Below are 23,928 nucleotides of genomic sequence, written 5' to 3'. Positions count from 1 at the left end.
TATTTGGTTCCCATTTTTCCTTTAACAAACGAAATGCCTTCTGTAGGAAACGGCACTGTAAGCAAGGGAATTTGGGTTCATATCCAAGACTAAGCGTGGACATGTGTGCATTTTAGTTAAAATATTCAGTTAATTTTCACCCTATAACCATCCTCTAACCTCTATGTTAAAAGTTCGTAAAGGACATTAGAGAGAAAAACTTAAAAATATATTAAAAGTTTTCAATAAATTCACTAAGTAAGTTGCAAAGCTGACTCAAGAGAGGACAGAGAGGGCACTATTTATTACACTTAATCTAGTTTTAAAGATAAACGTAGTGCTCATTTAAAGAGCAAAATGTTAATATAATATACCGAATAAACAGCTAACGAGAATAGTCCCGTCCGTGTCAAAGTTCTGATATATAAAAAGTATTAAAATCGTTTCAAAGGTAGCTATTCCTTATTTTCTGTAAGAAAACACAAATCGGTTGTGATGTGAAAGTTTTTTCCTCGCACCATAACAAAACTGCAGCGAATGATCTTTTCTTTTAGTACGAAACCAGGTTTGGCAGTGGAGACGATCGGATTGCATCTGCTGCGAAGTATCAAAACATGGCGAACGTCGCCGTTGACCAAATGAGTTTTCTCGGGGTATTCTCATTTCCCCCAATCACTCATTCCATCGATGTTCCACTGTCAACTCGTCACCCTCTCATCGCGTCTGGTGTACCTTACCTCGAGGTGAACGATATTTTCGAAACTAATGTGTTGTTCGGCATGAGAAGCAGAAGAAGAGACATAAGAAGCAAAATAATTAACAGACGAAGCAGCAGAAGAAACAAAAGACGAAAAAAATAGAAGAAACAGAAGAAACAGAATAAGCAGAAGAAGAAACAAAAGAAAAATAAATAGAAGCAGAAGAAGAAGCAATAGAAGAAACAGCAGAAGCAGAAGAAAAAACAAAATAAGAAGAAACAGAAGAAGCAGAAGAAGAAATAGAAGAAGTGGAAGAAGAAGCAGAAGAATAAACAGAAGAAGAGAGTGAGGTCCTCGGGTACGCCAAGAAGTAAAAGCAGAAGTAGAAGAAGAAGCAATAGAAGAAACAGAAGAAGTAGAAGAATAAACAGAACAACAGACTGGGGTCCTCGGGTACGCCAAGAAGCAAAAGCAGAAGCAGAAGAAGAAGCAATAGAAGAAACAGAAGAAGTAGAAGAATAAACAGAAGAAGAAGAGAGTGAGTTCCTCGGGTACGCCAAGAAGTAAAAGCATAAGCAGAAGAAGAAGCAATAGAAGAAACAGAAGAAGTAGAAGAATAAACAGAACAAGAGACTGAGGTCCTCGGGTACGCCAAGAAGCAAATGCAGAAGCTGAAGAAGAAGAAATAGAAGAAACCGAAGAAGCAGAAGAATAAACAGAAGAAGAGAGTGAGGTCTTTGGGTACGCCAAGAAGCAAAAGCAGAAGCAGAAGAAGAAGCGATAGAAGAAACCGAAGAAGCAGAAGAATAAACAGAAGAAGAGAGAGAGGTCCTCGGGTACGCCAAGAAGCAAAAGCAGAAGCTGAAGAAGAAGCAATAGAAGAAACCGAAGAAGCAGAAGAATAAACAGAAGAAGAGAGTGAGGTCCTTGGGTACGCCAAGAAGCAAAAGCAGAAGCAGAAGAAGAAGCAAAAGCAGAAACAGAAGAAGTAGAAGAATAAACAGAAAAAGAGAGTGAGGTCCTCGGGTACACCAAGAAGCAAAAGCAGAAGCAGAAGAAGAAGCAATAGAAGAAACCGAAGAAGCAGAAGAAAAATCAGGAGATGAAGAGAGCGAGGTCCTTGGGTACGCCAAGAAGCAAATGCAGAAGAAGAAGAAGCAATAGAAGAAACAGAAGAAGTAGAAGAGTAAACAGAAGAAGAGAGTGAGGTCCTCGGGTACGCCAAGAAGCAAAAGCAGAAGCAGAAGAAGAAGCAATAGAAGAAACAGAAGAAGAAGGAGAATAAACAGAAGAAGAAGAGAGAGAGGTCCTCGGGGTACGCCGCCGAGTGCACCTCGACGCACGCCGGCCGCCGCAGTGGGTCGACCAGCTCCGCGTGCAGGAACAACTGTCGATAAGCGCGTGCAGCGAGCCCTGCCTCTCCTGACTGAGCTCGTATCGATCACGCTCAATTATTCAACACATCCGGAGAGGTTGATTGCGGTATCTCGACCAACTTCATTTTATTTTATTTTTGTTTCGAAACTCGGTCACCGATAAAGGGGGGGGGGGCGGTGCGTCGACACCAGCGGCCGCCGTGGTCGGGAAGGAGAGGGCGTTGTGTGTGCTTGGTGGGCGGGGGCGGGCAGGACATGGCTCAGTGAGGGTGGTTGGGGGGGGGGGGGGAGGTCACGAGGGGCGGAGAGACTCGGCGCGGCTCGGGTCTGTCTGCGCAGTCCGTGTCTGGAGGAGCTCGTGTGGCCCCGGAGAGTCCTGCCCTGCCCCGGAGGAGTCCACTTGCAAGAAGGTGAGCACCGGCTCCTCTTGCTGCGAGTCGCTCTCTCGGCAGTCTCGGCGACCTCAGGTCCACTGTCCTGTTGACGTCAAGCACTGGTGCCACGAGCCCACACTACAAGCACTCATTCATTCCATCAGTCCAGTCCTGACAGACGCTCCACTTTCACCACGGACATGCCGAAATTCTCTACCATCGGTCATTCCAGGAGTCTGATCTTCTTAGGTGTTCCCAGCTAACCCAAAACACAAATTCCACCCCAGATCGCTAGTTTAAACTACTGACTCTCCGTTGGCAAGCATGTCTCCCATTTAAAGGCTGACTCTTGAAAGAGATTTGCTTTATACTTTTAGCATTTGCGAATCAAGTGTGGTTTTTTTATTGATAAGCTGTCACATATTCATTCGGTGTGAATATGGAAAGGCAAGTAAGTATACACCCCATGCATCTTGGAGAAAAAATGTAAGACTGCAATCATACAGAATTTCCTTTCGTATTCATAAAAGGAATAGAGGACATGAGGATTACTTTATCTCTTCTATTTTGTTTATTTTAACACTTTATACGTTTATCTCACTTGGTATACGTTTATCTCAGACCAGTCAGATACTTGATGACCATTTAACAGCTATTAAAAAATGCATCTCGTACGATTCGACTCCACTATTTTTTTTAGAACTACAGATCTGTGTAAAGTGATAAGATATCTCGCTTTAAATACTATGCGTATATTCAGCAATTAAAAAGTAAACGGAGATGAACTTATGTCTGATTTTTTTTCCTTATCATATTAAATTGAAATTCTAAACTAAATTTTAAGAATGTTTTTACTACCATGCATATCTAATGAGACGCGTTAACTCAACCAACTATTTGCAAATGGTTTAACACTAGAACTACCGGCACCAGCTGACTATCTAGAACTACCACGAGGGGTCAATTTGACCCTTTTTAATTTTTATCTTTAAAAAATAAATTCATAAATAGTTGAGACAACTTTATTGCAGAGCCAAGAAATATTGTACAGATTTAAGTTTTTCTTATCTAAAAAAATTACAAAACCAAATTAATGCACTAGTTTTATTCACCTACAATTTCACAAGACACTAAATCCTGGATACATTTACACATATGTGATATTTACTTGAAATTCATTTACCACACCCAGGTTTCGTACATCTTGCAATATTTGCTTTTTATGTGTTATTTCTGCAGGAACAGTATAACCACAATTGTTCAGTCACTAATATGACATATAATTCGCCACATGAAATGTTTACTCCTAGTACTATCATAACCACACAATGTTTTTATACATTGCTGCGACACTAGTCATTGTTTTCTTCCTTCTGCAGCAATGCATTATTGTACCAAAAATGGCAATACTATTGTTCAACAACATTAAATAAAAACGTAATAGCAATGTTATTATTCAGCCTAAACATTACCAGTAAAAAAAACCATAACACTACTATTTTCAGCAAAACTTGACATCATATAAAATCCTATTTACATTTTACACAGATGAGGCGTTTACTCCCAACACATTTACCACACACCGGTTTTCTGCATGCAGCACAATTTGCCATTGTTTTGTTCTTTCTGCAGTTGCCACACTTCTTTCGCGATTTTTCTGTTTCTTCATCGCCGTTGCTAACAATATGTGGCTTGGTATTCTTGTTAGCCAGGTAAGCCGCTCGTAGCTCTTCGCACAGCTCCAGGATAAATTTTCTTCTTTTGATTTTCCTTCCAGTTACTTCTTTGTACAGGATCCATGCGTTGATACACGCCAAATCTAACACATTGAAAAAAACATGAACCAGCAAACGTCTTGATCCTGATTTGACAGAATATTTCCGCGCCATTTGGTCCAGAACATCAACGCCAAATTTAGTGGCATTGTACTATTGGATGGTTTCAGGAGTCTTCTTTTCATTGTCAGCAATGCTCACATTTGGATGGAGTGAGCTCATGAGGATCACATTTTTACTGACTTTCCCCTGATACACTGTAAGAGTTGTGTCCTTGTTCCTGTACACATATGTTGTATGCAACTGTTGTTTGCAATTTTTAGCAGTAGGTGGCACCTCCTTCCTAGAACGATTGACAGTGCCGACTAAACTGGTTTTCTTGTCCTTCAGTGCATGGCAGAGTTCTAGAGAAGTGAAGAAGTTGTCCGTCGTTACATTTCTGCCGCTCAGCAAATATGGTTCCAATAGGCGTAGAACTACGAAGGTGCTCAGTAGCTGATCACGGGGTCGGTCATCTTCTTTTCCAAGATACGGGAACCCGTTGACTAGATATTTAGAGTCGACATCTGATGCCAGCCAGAATTTGATCCCAAATTTATCGGGCTTATTGGCCATGTATTGCGTGAATGGGCACCTAGCTTTTGTTGGGAAAAGCTGCTCATCCACTGTGATATTTATACTAGGCTTGTAGCATGCAATACTATTTTGTATAAAGCCATTCCACACATGTGACACTAGTGCAAACTTATCAGTCCGTAAACGTTCACTACGTGTAACTCGATCATCAAAGCGGAGAAATCGCATTATTTCGCAAAATCTATTTCGCGACATGGTTTGCGTAAAGAATGTTGGTCCCCAGATGCTTGACCATAGTGCAGATAGCTCCAGACCTTTTGCTGCATAAGCCCCTCGAGCATAAATAATTGATATGAAAGCTTCAAGTTCTACGAGTGTGATGGTCCATGTATTATCGTGTAATTTTCTGCAGGCTTCATTCTCAGTAGATGTCTTGATATGTAGAAGGATGTCTAGTGTCAGCAACAGTCTCCACGCACTTAGCGGAGAATTATCCTTGATCTGTCGCTTAGCATGAAGTGTAGGACCATTATTTTCTTTTACTACATTTTGAGCTCCCCGTCTACCAGGAAGGATGTTCCCAAAGTCAATCACCTCCCACTCTGTTCCATCCCTAGAAACCTCAATGTGACCGACAGCAGGCCCTACATGCACACACGGCACAGAACCTTCAGGCTGCATCCCTCGAACGAGTAACGATTCTGTCCCAGTACCTCGCAATACAGTCGCCGATTCAGGTGGCATCTTTTTCAGTGAAGAACACTTTGTTGGTTTCACACGTTGAATTGTTTTGCACCTACTGCTACTTCTACTGCGGTTAGCCCATTGACTACTACACAATACCTGAGCATGATCATCTTGTGGGGCGAATTCAACATCTTACACTTCCATTTGAGAAGGTTGCTGCTCAGCTACCTGTTCATTTTTTCCTTGTGTTACTGAAGGAGTAGTAGCCCGTGATGTTTTACGGACATATGCGTCTTGTAGGATTTCCGATTCCACCTCTTCATCAGAATGTCTGTCACTATCGCTGTTCTGAGGTACATATTCTTCACCACTAGACAAATCATTATCACTATTTTCACTGCCTGAGTTTGTTTCACAAATGTCTTGAAAATATCGGAGTGCCTGATCTGTAGTTAGTCTTTGGAGACGATCCATCATACACTGGAACGATTGTACAATGACATAGAGATTACCAAAAAACAATTACCTAAGACAATAATCAACTCTCTCTCCACTGCAAATGTAACAGACTAAAACGAAAAACATTTCACGACCCGTCCTCCAAAATTGATGAAAAAATATAACAAATCTCAAGCGGAGGAATAACTGGAAACTAGTAACACAGAAACTATAGATAGAGGAAGATAACTAATTGCTTTGTAATGTCAGAAAACCGCAACACACTATAAGACGATATGATAATTATCTTTGTATATAATATGTCTCACTAGTGAGAGGAAAGGCGGAGTCAGATAACAATATCACAGGCCCTACGGAATGACGCTGCATGACCATGTACTGAGAGAGCAATTGTTTCCTTCGCAGATATTCCACACCAAATATCCTTTGGACACATTATTCATCCATAAAAGGAGTATTTTTTCTTAATAAGACATTACTAAAAATACTTATTTACTAATATATACTTCTGTGGCATTTATTAATCACAAACTTAATCTTATCTGCAGAGGTCAGTTTGACCTTTGTCGGTTGTTCTAGGTAAAATTGGACAAAATATTGTAATTAAATAGTTTCTGCATAAAACCTGAGTAAATCGATGTTCCAAAATAGTTAACAATATAATTTTAGGAAAAGTCACGAAAGGTCTGTTAATTTCAATCAGATATATAGATTTGGCATCATTTAAAAATATCGTAAGGGGTCAAAATGACCCCCTTGGTAGTTCTAGTGTTAAACAACAAATTCCATATTTAGCACTTCTTATTCACATTGTCTCAATTCCGAAAATCCAACAATATATTTAGTTAGAGTTACACAAATTAACCATGCAAACTACTAAAACTTAAATACTGATATGAATCCTTTGCCAGTTTAGGCAACCATATAGTAAAATGTTTGGAGATAGAAAAGTTAATTATGTGATGGCTAAATAGCAGTGGTCATCGTATTAAAGGATTTATTTTATGACAGGCATAATAACAAAAGAGAGAGCAGATATACAGGTTGTTTGGAAACTCACTCGGTATATGCCGGGTTATAGTGTAAATCAGCTTCGTACATATTAGCTCAATTGCTCCATGTAATATTCGCCCTTATAAACCAGTTTAAGAAATGATATTAATACAATATGTCCTAAAATATTTGCAATTAAACTACGATACCAGAGGTAATTTTATTCTACGTATTTCTTTTTTTATATAGTGGTGGAACCTTATTAATACATTAAATATTTGTGTAGTCCAATGTCATGGATATTTCACGCCATTTTATTGAGAACTATGAGCTAACTCTCTGAAGAACCTGGCGCTACCGGGCTTTGCACGTCAGGTCAAGTATGTAGGACCTTTTCTTAAAAGACGGTACATTTTTATCTTTAACGCCCCCGTGATAATCCTTAGGGGTCGATTTTCATTAAAGTCTTTCTTAGTGGGTGTCTACGTAGCAAAAGGGATATACGATAGTTTTAGATAATTCCTGATGAGTGAGTCAGTGAGTAATATTTGGCTTCATAAAAACTTTTTCATCCCTTTCCAGCCTTTTAAGAAAGATGGAATTTAAAATATATATATTTACTTTGTGTACACTGTGGTAATCAAGGAATATTTCCTTCAAATTTAAAATCTCTCCGATAGAAAAAATGCACTCCATAACTACAGTTATATAAATGTATCTTAATATAAATACATACAAAAAGAGATATATATCTCTTTGATTCAGTTAAAAGAAAAAAGTCTCAGAAGTTACTTTATCTCATTTTATGATACTAGTATATTTACTTTATTACATAACCTTCCTGAGGATATGGGGTTATTAGAAAACAAATATCATGAGGGGAAAAAAATTAAATTCTTGGCAAATGACGGTAATTTCAGGTCTTGTATAGCTAAGGACAACTATCTGAAAGAAATATGGCCACCAACAGTAGAAGGCACAGAATCTGGCATCTCGAGCGTCCCAATTCAAACACTAACTCAACAAGGTGCATCGTACAAACAACTTCAGAAAAATGCCGCTTAATCCAGCAAGAAAACAACAAACATTATAAACTACACTTAGAAAATATTCTACTGGACATTACTGAACATACCAACATCAATACATAGCTCTCAAATAACCTGCATCGTCTCGGGCTATTCTCTGTGTGTGTGTGCGTATATGCGATGTAAACGATCCATGACGAGTCTAGTGATAGTCCTGCAGCTCCATAACTAACTGCCCAAATACCCAGCTATGCCTCTCACTTGTCCGGGAAGAAACATAAAATAGGAGACTATAATAGAATGTTCTAGAAGGATCTTTTTTGTAGTCCAAAAATCAATACACAGGAGAGTCTTCCGGTGGTATTCTTCTTCTTACTAAGATCTCAGTTGGTACCCCTGAGTTTGAAACTGTTTATGAAGGAACCCTCTGAATTTTGGTTGGAGTTTGTCTGCACCCAGCAGTAGCCTGTCTATGACTTGTGATGTCACAAGATGTTATGTCCACATGGTAACAACAGGTAAGGTTGTGTGTTTTCTCAATGTCCTTAATGTTTTTCCAATGTAGAATTTAAACATTAAACATCTCGTGACCAAACACACGGTCACAATGGTTTTATTAAGTAGATGAACAAAAACACCCCATCCTGTTGCAAACACCTAGGATGCACCTTTCTATCTTACAACACATGCAAAAGTTTCTGCGATAGTTCTTTATCGCTTGAAAGTAGACAGTGAATTTGTCCACTCACTCAATATTGACGCTAGGAAACAAGTTGTTATTGCAGTTTTTCTTTTTAATGTACATTGTTTCTGTACCTTTGTTGGTACATGCGAGGAGCTACGGACCACTTCAGCCTGCTGCATGAAGGGGGATTCCTACCACAGGAACCTCGATCTGCTCGCTTAAATACTGTAGAACTTGCACCCAAAGCCAGCGGACACAAACTGCCGAGAAGAGAGTTATTTGTTGTAGCTGTCCCAGTAGTTGTATCGTTGCATGTGATTACCTGTGCGTGAACGAAGAAGTGGCTACTTCCAGGCGTTGCCACATTGCTGCTGAAACTTAATTGTATCTGCTGTACACCGAAACGGTATGTTCTATGTTCTGTTAGAACATCCTTCCTACTCTCTGATAGAATTCTTTGACCTAATAACAGATAAGAAAACTAAATTTTGGTAAATTTTATTTAAATACATCACAAAACGAGGAGAAAAATATTTAGTTTTGTAAACTAACTCTTCACTCTGAGCTTTAGACTTCAGTTTATACAATTTCTTATGTACCCATGTTCTTTTTTATGTACCCATGTCCTTTTTTTAATCTCTCTTTCTTACTTTTGAAATGTAAAAGTACTCTGTAATATTTAGTTTTTGTGGTTATACTGTTTGTTTGTATATATATGTATATATTTGTATTAATTGACTTGTTTTATATCCCGGAGTCCTTACCTCCATATGGGATCCACAGAACAAAAATTGAATGAATAAATAAATAAATAAAATATGCAGTTGCAAGAAGAGAGACTTATTAAGTCACGAATATCACTAGATTAGCATTAAATATCAGTAACATCAGAAGGTTCAAATTATGTGTTAAATAAAAGGGTGTTCTTATTTATATTAATAGGAGTTTTATTTCAATTTAAACAACTCTGTTGGACAAAACATTGCTCATTAAATCCTAGTAACGCCTAATTAGAAACGTTTTCAATTTTTGAGCATTTTCTGTTTCTAAAAATTGATTTTCAAGGTTGAAATTCGCCCTTATAATTTGACCTTGTGTTTAATAAACCTAGAATTCCATTAAAAAAACTTACCAAAATATTTTTGGTGCGTTTTCAGTAACATTAAAATTTCTCACTGAAAGTACACTTATGTGTACAGTAGGTTAGCCCTCGATATCTCTAAACTGTTCACAAATATTATAAGAACCAGTTTTACTTTTTCAATAAACAATAATCTTGGGTAATCGTTTCGTATGAATTCACTATCAGTTATTGCTCTCAAAAATTATATAAGGGTGCGTATAGCATTTATTACTTGTAGCTTTGATATTTGCATAAAAATGAGTTAAATCAAACATGGATAAAACTCTGTTTTTACTTTGGTGATGTTACGCAAATGCTGAAAAATGTTTGTAATATTTTTTTCCCCTGACAATTTTTTGTATCTTAATGCACCTACAATTCAAATAAGGGTAATGTTTACGAATAAAAATAAAAAAAAATAAATTTAGTATAATTAAAATATTAAACACTTTTAGAGGCAAACTTTACATTAAGCGCTTTTGGAAAACTGTTACTTGGGTACTCGTTAAGGAGACGATCGTAAAATTCAAAACTGATTTCTAATTAATGCTAGGCTATGCCAGTAGGATATTTGAGGTCACATCCTCCAGAGAATTCAGACATGGTAAGCTATCTCTCGTGCCACGATTTATCATTCGTAGTGACTCTAGTGAACGTATGCATGAAATCGTGATTGTCAATGCGAAATGTATCAAAAGTTCGTGGTAAATGGAACGCAACTAGACCAGCACAAGTGACCCTAAAAACGTTCGCAAGGAAAACCGGTGAAGCTCTGGAGGGCGCTTTCCGGCGAACTGTCTCGTCATCTGAGCTGTGTCTCCGGTGAGACGGGAGTGTGTGCGAGTCCATGGAAGGTCCGCTCGGGAAGCCTTCATTTCACAGACGAGACAGCCACACCCGAAGTTCCCCGAAGTTCATGCTAGCTTTTCTGTTTACATTATTTCACAGTATCTTTAATGTAGCTATCCTAACCAAATCAACCGTCCACAATGTTTTAAAGTATTTATAATGTAGCTAACCTAACCTAACCTAACCTAACCTAACCTAACCCAACCTAATTGACCATTAGTTATCATGAGTTATAATGAACAAAAAAAACCGAAGATGCACGATCGAGCGTTTGGCTCTCTCGTCTGTGAAAAGAAGTCTTCCCGGCGGACCGCAATGCGACGGGAGCTCAAGGGACTGTCGCTCCACCGGTCGAGATCCGAGCTCGTATACACGTGCGTTCTATCCCCTCCTCACGCTGTGTATCACGAATTTCGAAACTTTCTGTACTAAACTGTACCTGACTAAAAACTAAGTGTATTTGTAGGAGGGGCCCGGGTTAGGCAGGGACCTAGGTTCGTCTCAGGCCGAAGCCTATACGCCTAAGTCACGCAGGGAGAAGATCGCATGCATCGTGTAACGAGGTAAAAGGCGATTTCACGTCGAAGAAAAAATGTTGAGGGATAACAAAAAAAAATAATCTACTCCAGACCGCACCTGACTTTTGAAATCAGTTCAATCTCAATTTGTAAATAAGGTATTATTTGTAATTTTTAGTGATTAAATTTTAAAAGAAAATTTACTTCTCTTAAAACTCATATAAGACGGTAGTTTCCATGATGACGTTTTAGATGTATGTAATTATTTAAAATAACTTTTAAGTATCTAAATATTTTATATATGTATATAAGTGTGTGCGTGTTTAGGACTCCTTGTTTAAGTGCCAGGCAGTTTAATCCATCACCCAAAACCCTTTGGGAATCCCCTCCCCATCCTCAGCCAACAATTACCAAGTTAATTACGCCACTGTGCACTACGCATTATTAGGTAGGGTTTACGGCGCGGGCGGTCACAGGCGATCTACCAGGTGGACTATTAAGCGATAGTGTCCGTATCATCATTAGCACAAATTACAACTTAGAGCAGATGAGCGATTAAGACATTCTGACGTTAATTCATATTAGGATGGTGAATTAATTACGATGGGAAAGACAGGCATGACAGTGTTTAGTGACGAGGGTGCTTGTCAATTTGGAGAGAAGGTAATTTAGGTAATAAAAAATAAGAGGGTTAGTTGGCGCACATTCCGTTTCAATGGCTAGAGTAAACTGTATGTAACAACATTTAACGTGAATTATTGCTGTCACGCTTTATGAAAAATTCCTCACAGATAAAATACATCGAGTCGAATAAAACGTGCATACGTGTTTTGCGTCATCTCTCTTTGAAATTTTGTGTCAAGTGAGCAGGGAGCGGGATTGATGGCGCAGCCATTAATATTTATCAAAACATCAGTTTATATACGAGAGCTTTTTTTCACCTTCTATTTCTAAAAAAAAAAAAAAATAAAATAAATAAATTACATAACATCATTTTCGTACCAAAAGTGCAGTAGGTTCTTATTTATTATTTTTTACATAATTTCCAAAACGATTGTGGGATTTGTCATATCGTAACATTAGCTTCTTGATGCCTTCTTCGAAGAAGTCAGCCGCCAGTGAATAGAGATATAGGGCCAGCGCCTGGACTTCCCTTTCCTTCACGACGCCGCTGTGAGGCGGGTGGACTAACAATGCGGCGCTGTGGCTCCCGCGTCAAGACTTACAGCAAGATTTGCGAATATGCAATTGTTCAAGTATACATGTATGTAATTGTGCAAATATGCAAGTATGTAAGTGTGCAAGTATGCTGCGTCATTTCTACCTCTTCTGCAGTCTCCTCCTCTACCGGTTCCCCCGCCACGTACCTAACTATTCCCCTCATGCGATCGGAATTTTCGTGACGCCCGAACATTGTAGACACCTTCAGCAAATAAGTTTCACTTCAAACAATGTGACCGGCGTGGGTGCGGGGTCGAAGAGGGCGGTGTAAACAACGCGCCACAGTTCCTGGCGTGTCTGGACTCGCGGTAGGCCAGTGGCCAGCCGCAGGGGGAGGGGGTTGGCTCATTAATGCGCGGGTTGAATGGCCGATTGATTGCGGCGCGGCGGGGGAAGAACGCTCACATTCACCGACCCCGGGTCAGGAGACGCCAGTACAATCCACGTTCGTGCGTCCCTCTATTTTGTTTTTCTTTCTTAGCCGTGAAAGTCAATTAACTTCGGTCTGTTACACAAGTGGAATCCTTGCAACACGTTATTTTATTTTTTCTCCCGAAAGGTCAGGTTTTTTCGCACGCCTTTGTGATCGTAACTAATATGAAAGATTGGTTGGTATAGGTCAGTTACATGAAAAACACGCAAAAGCGTTGTTGCAGTTTCTTTAAGTGTAAGTTTTCGCATGTCCTACGTGATCGTAATTTAAATTAGGCCTATAGGTTTTTTTTTACGGGGGTTGGGGTTACGTCGGCGGTATTTAAAGTAATCTTAAGTCGTAAATTCGTCCCGCGAAGTCGAGCGAGCGAGCGGCCAGCTTCGGAAATGTTCGAGGGTGGGTCGGGGGTCGGTGAGTCGCGGGCTGCCCCGGGCGACGGGGGACAGTGCGCGTGGCGGTGGCGGCCATGGCGGACGGCGGCGGCGGCGGCGGCTGGGGCTGGGGCGGCGGCGGCCACTCGGGCTGGGGCGTCGTGCGCGCCAGGATAAGCTCGCGCAGTAAGCCTCGCCAGGATAAGCTCGTACAGTAAGCCTCGCCAGGATAAGCTGGTACAGTAAGCCTCGCCAGGATAAGCTCGCACAGTACGCCTCGCCAGGATAAGCTCGCGCAGTAAGCCTCGCCAGGATAAGCTCGTACAGTAAGCCTCGCCAGGATAAGCTGGTACAGTAAGCCTCGCCAGGATAAGCTCGCACAGTACGCCTCGCCAGGATAAGCTCGCGCAGTAAGCCTCGCCAGGATAAGCTCGTACAGTAAGCCTCGCCAGGATAAGCTGGTACAGTAAGCCTCGCCAGGATAAGCTCGCACAGTACGCCTCGCCAGGATAAGCTCGCGCAGTAAGCTTCGCCAGGATAAGCTCGTACAGTAAGCCTCGCCCGACTGGAGCTCCTGCGAGATTGTGCTCCAACGTCTCACCTCGTCGACTGAACGAACAAAAGGGAACGATGTTTCATCCGGAGTTTCTGACGTGTTCATCTTAAATTAAAGATTATCATTATTATTTTCAACATCGGGTGTTGTTAATCAATTTGAGTATCAGTGCGAAATCGGGTGTATGGTTAGTGAGGCGGGGTGATAAGTGCGACGCTCGGTGGTGCTTCTGGCGCAGTGTCGCCTCTAAGAGCAGGGATGTGGACTGGTGCGCAGTCTTCTCATCGTGCATAGGGAAACTATGGTATATTAGCGGTAATCGTAACGTTATGCGGTGTATAAACGAAGATGTGTGCTTCCAAGAATCTTTAAAGGTCACGTGTGTTATCCAAGTGTGGAATGTCGCTTCCGACACGCATGATTGGCAACCGGGGACACGACAGCTGTAATATTCGCAATAGGGGCCCGTTTAGATTCACTAGGGAGAGGGGGGTGATATTTTTGCGCGCGGGGTTTAACAGACAAAAGTCATCTCTGGATATGGTGCTTGTATGTTGTACACTGCCCATATTTTTGCTAATAGGCATGTAATACGCAGTAATCTTTAAAATGTGAATAATGTTTCCCAGAAAACATACGTAGTTTTGACGGACGTTTACGTTTACCGACCCAGTTTCAAGATACGGTTTGGCAAAACTTAAGCGGGCCCCCCTCAACCTCAATTAGATGGTTTAAGTTTCCCGGGGAACTTCCCCCTTTGTCCTACCCCACCCAGAAATTACGTCAGTGATGTCCACGCATTTATTTGTTGTTTGATTTGGCACTTCGTTGACACCTAGATCATTAGATACTGTGAAAAACAATCACACAGAACAGGGATATCGCAGGAGCAAATGAAAGTGGACTTTTGTTAGGAACAATCCTAACCCGGGTTTGAAATCATGTCTTTTGAAATGCAAGCCCAGTGCGTCAACCACTGCTTCGGCTCATCCCATGCCCAGTACTGACAGTCCGGAAGATCTGATGGTACAGAATCTAGGTTCCTGAAACCATTTATTTTTCTTTGCGCGTAATTTTTTTTATATATCTGAGGAATCGTTGCAAGCAGAGTTGCCATGCAATGCACGCTTCTCTATATGATTACTACATGCATGGGGAAGAAATTCTAACTGCAGAGACTGAGATGTAGATTAACGAAGTAGTTTTGGGCACATCCACTAGATAGTAGATTTCATAATATATTTCTAACATAGCTATATTGATTGTGAGAAGTAATGCATAACGGTGAAACTTAGTTCACTTTATTTTAGAAGAAACATATTTTTTGGTGTGGCATGTCAGAAATTATGCGTCGTGTACTAATTTCTATAGAACATGGTTTTTAGTACAAAACAGGGGTGTATCTGTGTTAGTGAGGCGGGATGATAAGTGCGACACTCGCTGGTACTTCTAGCGCGGTGTCGCCTCTAAGCGCAAGATCGTGGACTGGCGGTAACCATAACAGTATACGGCGAAGAAAGTTGTAATCAAAGTCACTTAAGTGCTTTCAAGAATCTTTTCCGGTCGTTTCATGCCTAAAAATGTATTTGAGAACACGCGTTTTATACATTTAAACTCTTCAAAAAATGCCGTTTAAAAAGCTTAACCAGGAATTTAAAAAAACACTTATCCACCTTCAGCAAATTCTTAATTTTTTTTTCCACAGAAAATACCTCATTGATGTTTTGAGCAGTTAACAAATCGCGTTCCCCCGCCCCCCTGAAGCTCTGCGCACCGTGAGTGTGCCCGGGTAGCGGGGTAGGCGGGGGCCTTAACCAGCTCCGTGGTTGTCCCCTGAAGCTCTGCGCACCGGGAGTGTGCCCGGGTAGCGGGTATACAGGGGCCTTAACCAGCTGCGTGGTTGTCCCCTGAAGCTCTGCGCACCGGGAGTGTGCCCGGGTAGCGGGTATACAGGGGCCTTAACCAGCTGCGTGGTTGTCCCCTGAAGCTCTGCGCACCGGGAGTGTGCCCGGGTAGCGGGTATACAGGGGCCTTAACCAGCTGCGCGGTTGTCCCCTGAAGCTCTGCGCACCGGGAGTGTGCCCGGGTTAGCAGGTAGGCAGGGGCCTTAACCAGCTGCGCGGTTGACCCCTGAAGCTCTGCACACCGGGAGTGTGCCCGGGTTAGCGGGTAGGCAGGGGCCTTAACCAGCTGCGCGGTTGTCCCCTGAAGCTCTGCACACCGGGAGTGTGCCCGGGTTAGCGGGTATAAAGGGGCCTTAACCAGCTTCGCGGTTGTCCCCTGAAGCTCTGCGCATCGGGAGTGTGCCCGGGTAGCGGGTAGGCAGGGGCCTTAACCAGCTGAGCGGTTGTCCCCTGAAGCTCTGCGCACCGGGAGTGTGCCCGGGTTAGCGGGTAGGCAGGGGCCTTAACCAGCTGCGCGGTTGACCCCTGAAGCTCTGCACACCGGGAGTGTGCCCGGGTTAGCGGGTAGGCAGGGGCCTTAACCAGCTGCGCGGTTGTCCCCTGAAGATCTGCACACCGGGAGTGTGCCCGGGTTAGCGGGTAGGCAAGGGGCCTTAACCAGCTGCGCGGTTGACCCCTGAAGCTCTGCACACCGGGAGTGTGCCCGGGTTAGCGGGTAGGCAAGGGGCCTTAACCAGCTGCGCGGTTGTCCCCTGAAGCTCTGCACACCGGGAGTGTGCCCGGGTTAGCGGGTAGGCAAGGGGCCTTAACCAGCTGCGCGGTTGTCCCCTGAAGCTCTGCGCACCGGGAGTGTGCCCGGGTTAGCGGGTATACAGGGGCCTTAACCAGCTTCGCGGTTGTCCCCTGAAGCTCTGCGCATCGGGAGTGTGCCCGGGTAGCGGGTAGGCAGGGGCCTTAACCAGCTGAGCGGTTGTCCCCTGAAGCTCTGCGCACCGGGAGTGTGCCCGGGTTAGCGGGTAGGCAGGAGCCTTAACTAGCTGCGCGGTTGTCCCCTGAAGCTCTGCACACCGGGAGTGTGCCCGGGTTAGCGGGTAGGCAAGGGGCCTTAACCAGCTGCGCGGTTGTCCCCTGAAGCTCTGCGCACCGGGAGTGTGCCCGGGTTAGCGGGTATACAGGGGCCTTAACCAGCTTCGCGGTTGTCCCCTGAAGCTCTGCGCATCGGGAGTGTGCCCGGGTTAGCGGGTAGGCAAGGGGCCTTAACCAGCTGCGCGGTTGTCCCCTGAAGCTCTGCGCACCGGGAGTGTGCCCGGGTTAGCGGGTAGGCAAGGGGCCTTAACCAGCTGCGCGGTTGTCCCCTGAAGCTCTGCGCACCGGGAGTGTGCCCGGGTTAGCGGGTATACAGGGGCCTTAACCAGCTTCGCGGTTGTCCCCTGAAGCTCTGCGCATCGGGAGTGTGCCCGGGTAGCGGGTAGGCAGGGGCCTTAACCAGCTGAGCGGTTGTCCCCTGAAGCTCTGCACACCGGGAGTGTGCCCGGGTTAGCGGGTAGGCAGGAGCCTTAACTAGCTGCGCGGTTGTCCCCTGAAGCTCTGCGCACCGGGAGTGTGCCCGGGTTAGTGGGTAGGCAAGGGGCCTTAACCAGCTGCGCGGTTGTCCCCTGAAGCTCTGCACACCGGGAGTGTGCCCGGGTTAGCGGGTAGGCAGGGGCCTTAACCAGCTGCGCGGTTGTCCCCTGAAGCTCTGCACACCGGGAGTTTGCCCGGGTTAGCGAGTAGGCAGGGGCCTTAACCAGCTGCGCGGTTGTCCCCTGAAGCTCTGCGCACCGGGAGTGTGCCCGGGTTAGCGGGTATACAGGGGCCTTAACCAGCTGCGCGGTTGTCCCCTGAAGCTCTGCGTATCGGGAGTGTGCCCGGGTTGCGGGTAGGCAGGGGCCTTAACCAGCTGCGCGGTTGTCCCCTGAAGCTCTGCACACCGGGTTGTGCCCGGGTTAGCGGGTAGGCAGGGGCCTTAACCAGCTGCGCGGTTGTCCCCTGAAGCTCTGCACACCGGGTTGTGCCCGGGTTAGCGGGTAGGCAGGGGCCTTAACCAGCTGCGCGGTTTGCCGCAGGGATGCTGAACCGGCCGCAGTCCGCCAACTCCCGGCAGGAGAGCGACCTAATCAGCAAGGCGAAGAAGCAGCTGTCGACCGCCAAGGATCCGCTAGAGAAGCTGCGGCTGCTGTGCCTGTGCAGGGGTACCACCGGCATATTGGGCATCGGCAGGTGAGGCTCCCCTCGCACCGCGCATGGTCGTGTACCATTACAGATATTAGACAAACACTGTGCATTTACATAGCGTTCGCAGTAACACTGGGTTGCTTTTCTTATCCGGCCATTAACGCTTTGTGTTGTCCCAGTAACTTCCAATAGTTAAATTCATTCGTAAACAGTTTCCTGTATAACTTCCAGTATTTACTGCTCCCGTTAATTAACATAATAAAACGAAATAAAAGCAAATAATTGAATATCCGGTTTTTATTTTACCATGGTTTGAAAAAAAAATGCTTGAATCAAACATCGATTTAATATATAAAATTATGCGCCTAATTTCGCAAGACATGCTTTTGTCTCGAAAAACGTATTACATTTAAGCAAAAAAATAACCATATCCCTGTGTTGTAGAAAGTTACAAGTTCTTTCTTGTAGTATTACAAACTATATCTTGGCAACTGGTTTCCAAAAGTATCTTCTGTAGAGGTACAGAAAAAATTAAATTTTTTTTTCTACGAAGCGAAACATACATAGATTAGGGTGTACAGGTGTGCAAGTATGTTTGACTAATTAAACCTATGCGAGAGCGCAATTATGCCAGTGTGCTATAATTATCCAAACATTCCATCGGTCGCCCCACTCCTGAGCCCCTCCTGCTCCGCAAAATCAAGCGCACTTCTACTATTGGTAAACTTTTTGTTGGGCTCTGAGCCTTGGCATTCTGCGTTACGCTCCGGTGACACTGCCTCGATTCGTCCTACCGGCGATAAAAGGAGCTTCACTCCAAACATAATCGGGACATCACATATAAATTATTTAGAATGTTTGCAAAAATATTTTCTTGTAATTCTTTTACTATAATATACGAGGGCTGTTTTTATTTTCAACCTCCGATAACTATAAAAAAAAGACAAATTTGCATTAATAATAATAATTTTACTACCAAAAGTTCATCAGGATCTTACTTATTTTTCTACATAATCGTAAAAACGGTAGAGACATTTTTCATATTGTGACACAAGCTTCTCGATGCCTTCTTCGAAGAAGTTAGCCGCCAGTGAATAGAGGCAATATGGCCAGCGCCTGGGTTCCCTTTCCCTCACGACACCGCTGTGAGGCGGGTGGACTAACAACGCGGCGCATTCTGCCCCCCACTATTCGCAAATGTTGCTGTAAATCGTGACGCGGGAGCAAGTGAAGTCCAGGGGCAGCTGCAGGTACCGCTCCACATGACGTCACGCGTCCGTGACGTCAGCGTTTCGCCGGCAGACTCGACTTCTGCGACACCTTGTGTGGAGTTCGCCCTTTCTTCCCATTCGGGGCGATCGTCTTCTTCCGGCCACCTAGTTGGTGTATCAAGTCCCTTGTGTCTTTTAACCGCCGTGCTGCGCCGTTACGTCACCCGTTGCTATTTCTTCCGTCTGTCAGTACTGTGCTCCGTCGTGCAGCAGTCCCTGGCAGTCACCTAATCGTGCAAGTCTTACGTTTTTGCGTGCGATGTCGTAGTCTTCTCGGCTCGTCACGTATCTTGGAGTTGGACACTGGCGTATACGTGCGTTTTAGTTAGAGATGAAACGTATGCTGGTGCGTTCTTCGCACCCTGGTGAACGTTGCTCACTGCAGTGGCCTCACCCCTCGGAAACTGGCGCGCTGCGATCATCGTAGTCTGCTGGTTGTCTGCTGGTGTTCTGCTGTTACAAACATCTGTAATTTTACATTATTATTGGACGTGACGTCTAATAAATCGCCGAACGCCGGCTGCACGCACGAAAAAGTGTCCCGTTACGCACATTGTCCCGTTATGCTGTGTCCCGTTACGCTCATAGTACGCTTTCGCCGCATCTATCTCTCTTCCCTCGATTGGCCTATGAATCTACTTTTATATTAAATAGGTTAAGGCGGGCTTTTCAAAAGTAGCTTTTAAATTTAGTAATTAAACTAAACTATCATTGCATAAATGTTTTGTTATGACGTTGTCACGTTGAACTATCGTCCATAAACCGACTTTACAGACAACCATTTTTTCAGTTTCACGTTGTACGAATCATTGACACTAAATAACTAATCAACGGACGTGCTCTACTTCTATATACACTCCCAGTGCTTTGCAAACCGCGGGAGAGGAGAGCACTGTCACCTGTCAGACCTGACGTGTGGACCTGTGCATACCTGGACCAACCCGTGGTCTTTCCTACGGTTGCCGATACACATGGCTTCTTGAAATCGATTCAAATATTTCAGCTAGTTAGGAATTCATTATGTAATGTAAAAATAATATAATGATTTAAAACATTCTTATGGACATGCACCATTGCTGATTTTTAATGCATACTATAGAGAAACCACAAGAATAGACCAGAAAGATGAATACACTAAAACACAGAAAAACAAGACAAAATCAGACTACATATATGAAAAGTTAAATGCATGAACAACACAGAAAATTCCATGGAAGGAATTAATTATAAATAATTTTATATATATATATAATTATATACATATCATGACACAGACATGTACAGTGGGCGGACGAGACAGTTGCACTAATAACAACAAAAATATATACACAAACAACAACCTTAGAATATAGCAACAAACAGACGAACCCAACCATGATTATCGTTGTGTTGTCCACATTATCTATTTTGTATAATCTTTAGGTTCAATTATTTTTGCTGTGTGGTCAAAGGTTGTTATTTTTTCTGTATTTTCTGTAACTATCATCGCTGTCAGCTTATTGTGTTCATCGTTTAAATGATAATTTTTTTCAGACTTATTCCTTCCACGTATGTAATTATCTGTGCTCTCTAAGCATTTTAACTTTATGTATCAGTTGATTTTGGCTTGTTTTTCACTGTGTTTTTGTATTAATCTTTATTGTCTAGACTTGTAGTTTCTCTATGACATGCGGTGAAAACCAGCAATTGCGTACGTCCATAAAAAAATGTTTTAAATCAATATTGCCTATTGCAAGAATCACTTCGAAGAACGTGACGTAATGTGACGGCGCGTAACGTACGTCGTCCGCAGGATATTCAGGAGAATGGACGACGACGGCAACAGGTCGCTGAACCTGGAGGAGTTCACCGAGGGCATGAACGACACGGGCATGAGCATGAACGCGGAGGAGACCAAGCAGCTGTTCAACATCTTCGACAAGGACGGCAACGGCTCCATCAGCATGGACGAGTTCCTCGAGGCCCTGAGGGTGAGCGCCCGATGTTTTTGGACTGCATGCTACATCGGGGGGGGGGGGGGGGGGGAATTAAATCCGAGCAGAGAGGAGAGAAAAAATAGAATAAATGATCTTGACTTTCGGAGCTGAGCCGCGTTGAAGTGGTGAATTGTTCCGACGTCTCGCTCTGCATGCGGCGACAGGTATCTTCAAGGTTGAGAATACAACTTATCAGGGGTGGTCTAGATTTACAGAGCTTCGCTTACGCATAGCATTTGGCTTCCTCTCGAACTCATTTCTCGCCTGTATGTCCTCGGGTTGCAATAAGTAACTAAAATATATAAAACACGGTTGGTGAAGACGAGACATAAGGAGTATTAGGCCTCGTCATCTTTCAATTTAAAATATTTTGATATCGCTTGCAATAAAGCTCCCGTGCAAAAGTTTTTTTTTCGTTTGACATGACATAGAACTTAGCTTCGGCAACTCGTTGAAGTGAACACTTGTGAACTGGAGTAGTTATCATGATAGTTGTAGTCGCCCGCGTGAAGTAATAAGTTGATTCCTCGCGGCACTTACAGACTAGAGCCGGTTAGCAAATACGTAGTTGCAACAAGGTACAGAAGGTCTGGGAGATATTATTTGCCTTGAATTGCTAAAAATTGGGATAAGTATTTAAAATTAGAATTATATGTAAAAATCCAAGATGGCGGGGCCTAATTCCACTAAAGGCTCTGTGTCAGACACTATTTGTTATTTCTATTCCAAGGCTACTCCTGTTTGTTTTAGTTGTTTAGTTGCTATTACTGTCACTATTCACGAGACGTTGTTTGCGAGCTCAAATATTTCACTAAACTGATCATAACAATAAACTCCTGCGTGATTTTTCTTCCGCTATTAGCTATTACTTAATAAATATCTAATGTTGAGTTTTAAAACTAAACCCAAAATACAATCTATCTATCGTGAAAAAATAACCTGTAATATATCAATACTAGTAGTAATGACATGAAAATGTCATAAATTATAAGACTTGTGAGACCGATTCTCATATTATTTTGCTGCAATAATTCCCGCAAATTTTCTCATGTCTTAAATAAATTAGTAATATTACTTTTTTTATAATTATTATATCCTTTCAAAAAGTGTTCATTTAAACATTCTGAGTATATTAAGAGGCAATTGAGGTTTCAATATTAGCATGAATTGAGAGCATGAAATCGAATGGTATTCAGCTTGGAATTAACTGTTTGTATGTAGCCTTTGTAGTAACTTTCTTTGTTTATGGTATATCAGTTATACTTCAATAAAAATTTGCTTTCCCAAATTGTTGTATACCTTAATGGTTCGGAGTGTAAGGAAAACCAACTTATTTTTTATTTATAATATAGTAACATTTAATAAATTAACGACAAAGACAACGTACGAACTATTGATTCGAAATTTCTTACATTGCGATTTATTGTTCTTGGTTCGTGGTAAGATTTAAATAATAATGGGCCTTTAGGATTTTTAAACCTATTTAATAAACACTTATTGTTAGATATATAGCCATTTGTTTTAACAAATGACGATATCCATACCAAAATTGACGACTCAATCTATACTATATTATAATATGAGATAAGAATCTTCCTAATTAAAAGAGGGTTACTGTATTCCAAATGGATATATATAAACAGGACTGAAAAGATCTACATTTCCGGTTATTTGACGTTTTAATGTATCTCCATCAGTTCCACTTACAATACGTTTAGAACTAAGAACATAACTTAAGACATTCTTTTATATTTTCAATATTTACGTGCACAGTTTTAAATATCAAAAATTTCACGCTTACAACAGTTGTACATGCCAACGCGCCTTCCAAATTCGATATTCTGTCAGTCCAGAATTTTGCGAAAAATTTAATTCACACATAATGTTCAATTCCACATAAAGGGGATTAACCACTTTCGGCTGCCGGTACATCACGACAAAATAAGTTAAAAACATCCATACGACATGTTCTAAAGCTGGTGCATGTCTTTGAAGATGTAGCTGAACAATTTTTTTTTATTGTAAATAATAGAGAAAGTTATAACCCTTCTTCCTACTTAATTGGAAGAGGGGTTGCGTCCCCGACTCACTCTGGGCGCGAAGGAAAAAAATAAATATTAAAACCAGGCATAAAAAGCTAAACAATATAAATTCCCCACACCACTGCCCAGGGGTCAGGCCAAACAAATTCAAAGGATATAATAGTAGAGTAACCATTAAACAAACAAGAGGCAAGACTTTGGACGTATGTTATTAAAAAATAGAAATTTGCAAAAATAATTTTTACTATACATAATCATACAAGCTTAGTTACAAAAGCTGACGTTAATAATGGCAGCATCTTATCCCCATTTACGATACTAACAATAACCTTTAAAAAATCGTAAAAATATAAATACTGATAACAACAAGTATAAAAATATATAAGGGCGTGAGGCGTGGCCACTATAAAATATCAAAATTTACTGACTGCCCTAATACCAAAAATCAAACAAGACAATCAATACAAATATATAAAAAATCTACAAAAATAATACTGAAGTACAAACAAATTATTTAAATAAAGTTCTTAAACTCTCAATCAACGGTTTAGTCTTTCTTCAGATGTTCGTTGCTAAAGACTTGCCAAAAAAAAAACAAAGTTAATATCCTAGGCGTGCGCTGGCTTCCTGACCTTCCTCACCAACTCCAGAGTCTAATGCCACGCCGGGCCATAGGTACGAATTCACAAAGGCGTGAACGATGACCAAAAAAAAAATTATCTTATTTTTTTTAAGGGAAATGTAGCAAAAACTCTTCACGTAACATAACTATGTTACCACCGAAGTTTTTATCATATACTTCAAACAAAGTCTTACTTCT

General features: G+C 42.3%; 1 protein-coding gene across 1 annotated transcript in view; it reads left to right on the top strand.

Moving 5' to 3' along the window:
- Positions 1-2,333: 2,333 nt before the first annotated feature.
- The window catches only part of LOC134533140 (calcyphosin-like protein), a 33,952-nt gene continuing 12,357 nt past the window's right edge, over positions 2,334-23,928 (top strand). Inside the window, exons 1-3 of the mRNA XM_063370447.1 lie at positions 2,334-2,463; positions 17,711-17,864; positions 20,883-21,060. Coding sequence (XP_063226517.1) covers positions 17,713-17,864; positions 20,883-21,060 — 330 coding nt within the window. The 5' untranslated portion in view covers positions 2,334-2,463; positions 17,711-17,712. The remainder of the gene's footprint in view (positions 2,464-17,710; positions 17,865-20,882; positions 21,061-23,928) is intronic.

This window comes from Bacillus rossius, chromosome 6 (genome assembly GCF_032445375.1).
Source record: "Bacillus rossius redtenbacheri isolate Brsri chromosome 6, Brsri_v3, whole genome shotgun sequence".
NCBI lineage: Eukaryota > Metazoa > Arthropoda > Insecta > Phasmatodea > Bacillidae > Bacillus > Bacillus rossius.
The sequence above is the reverse complement of the archived record's forward strand: the minus strand, read 5'-3'. Positions and strand labels throughout refer to the sequence as shown.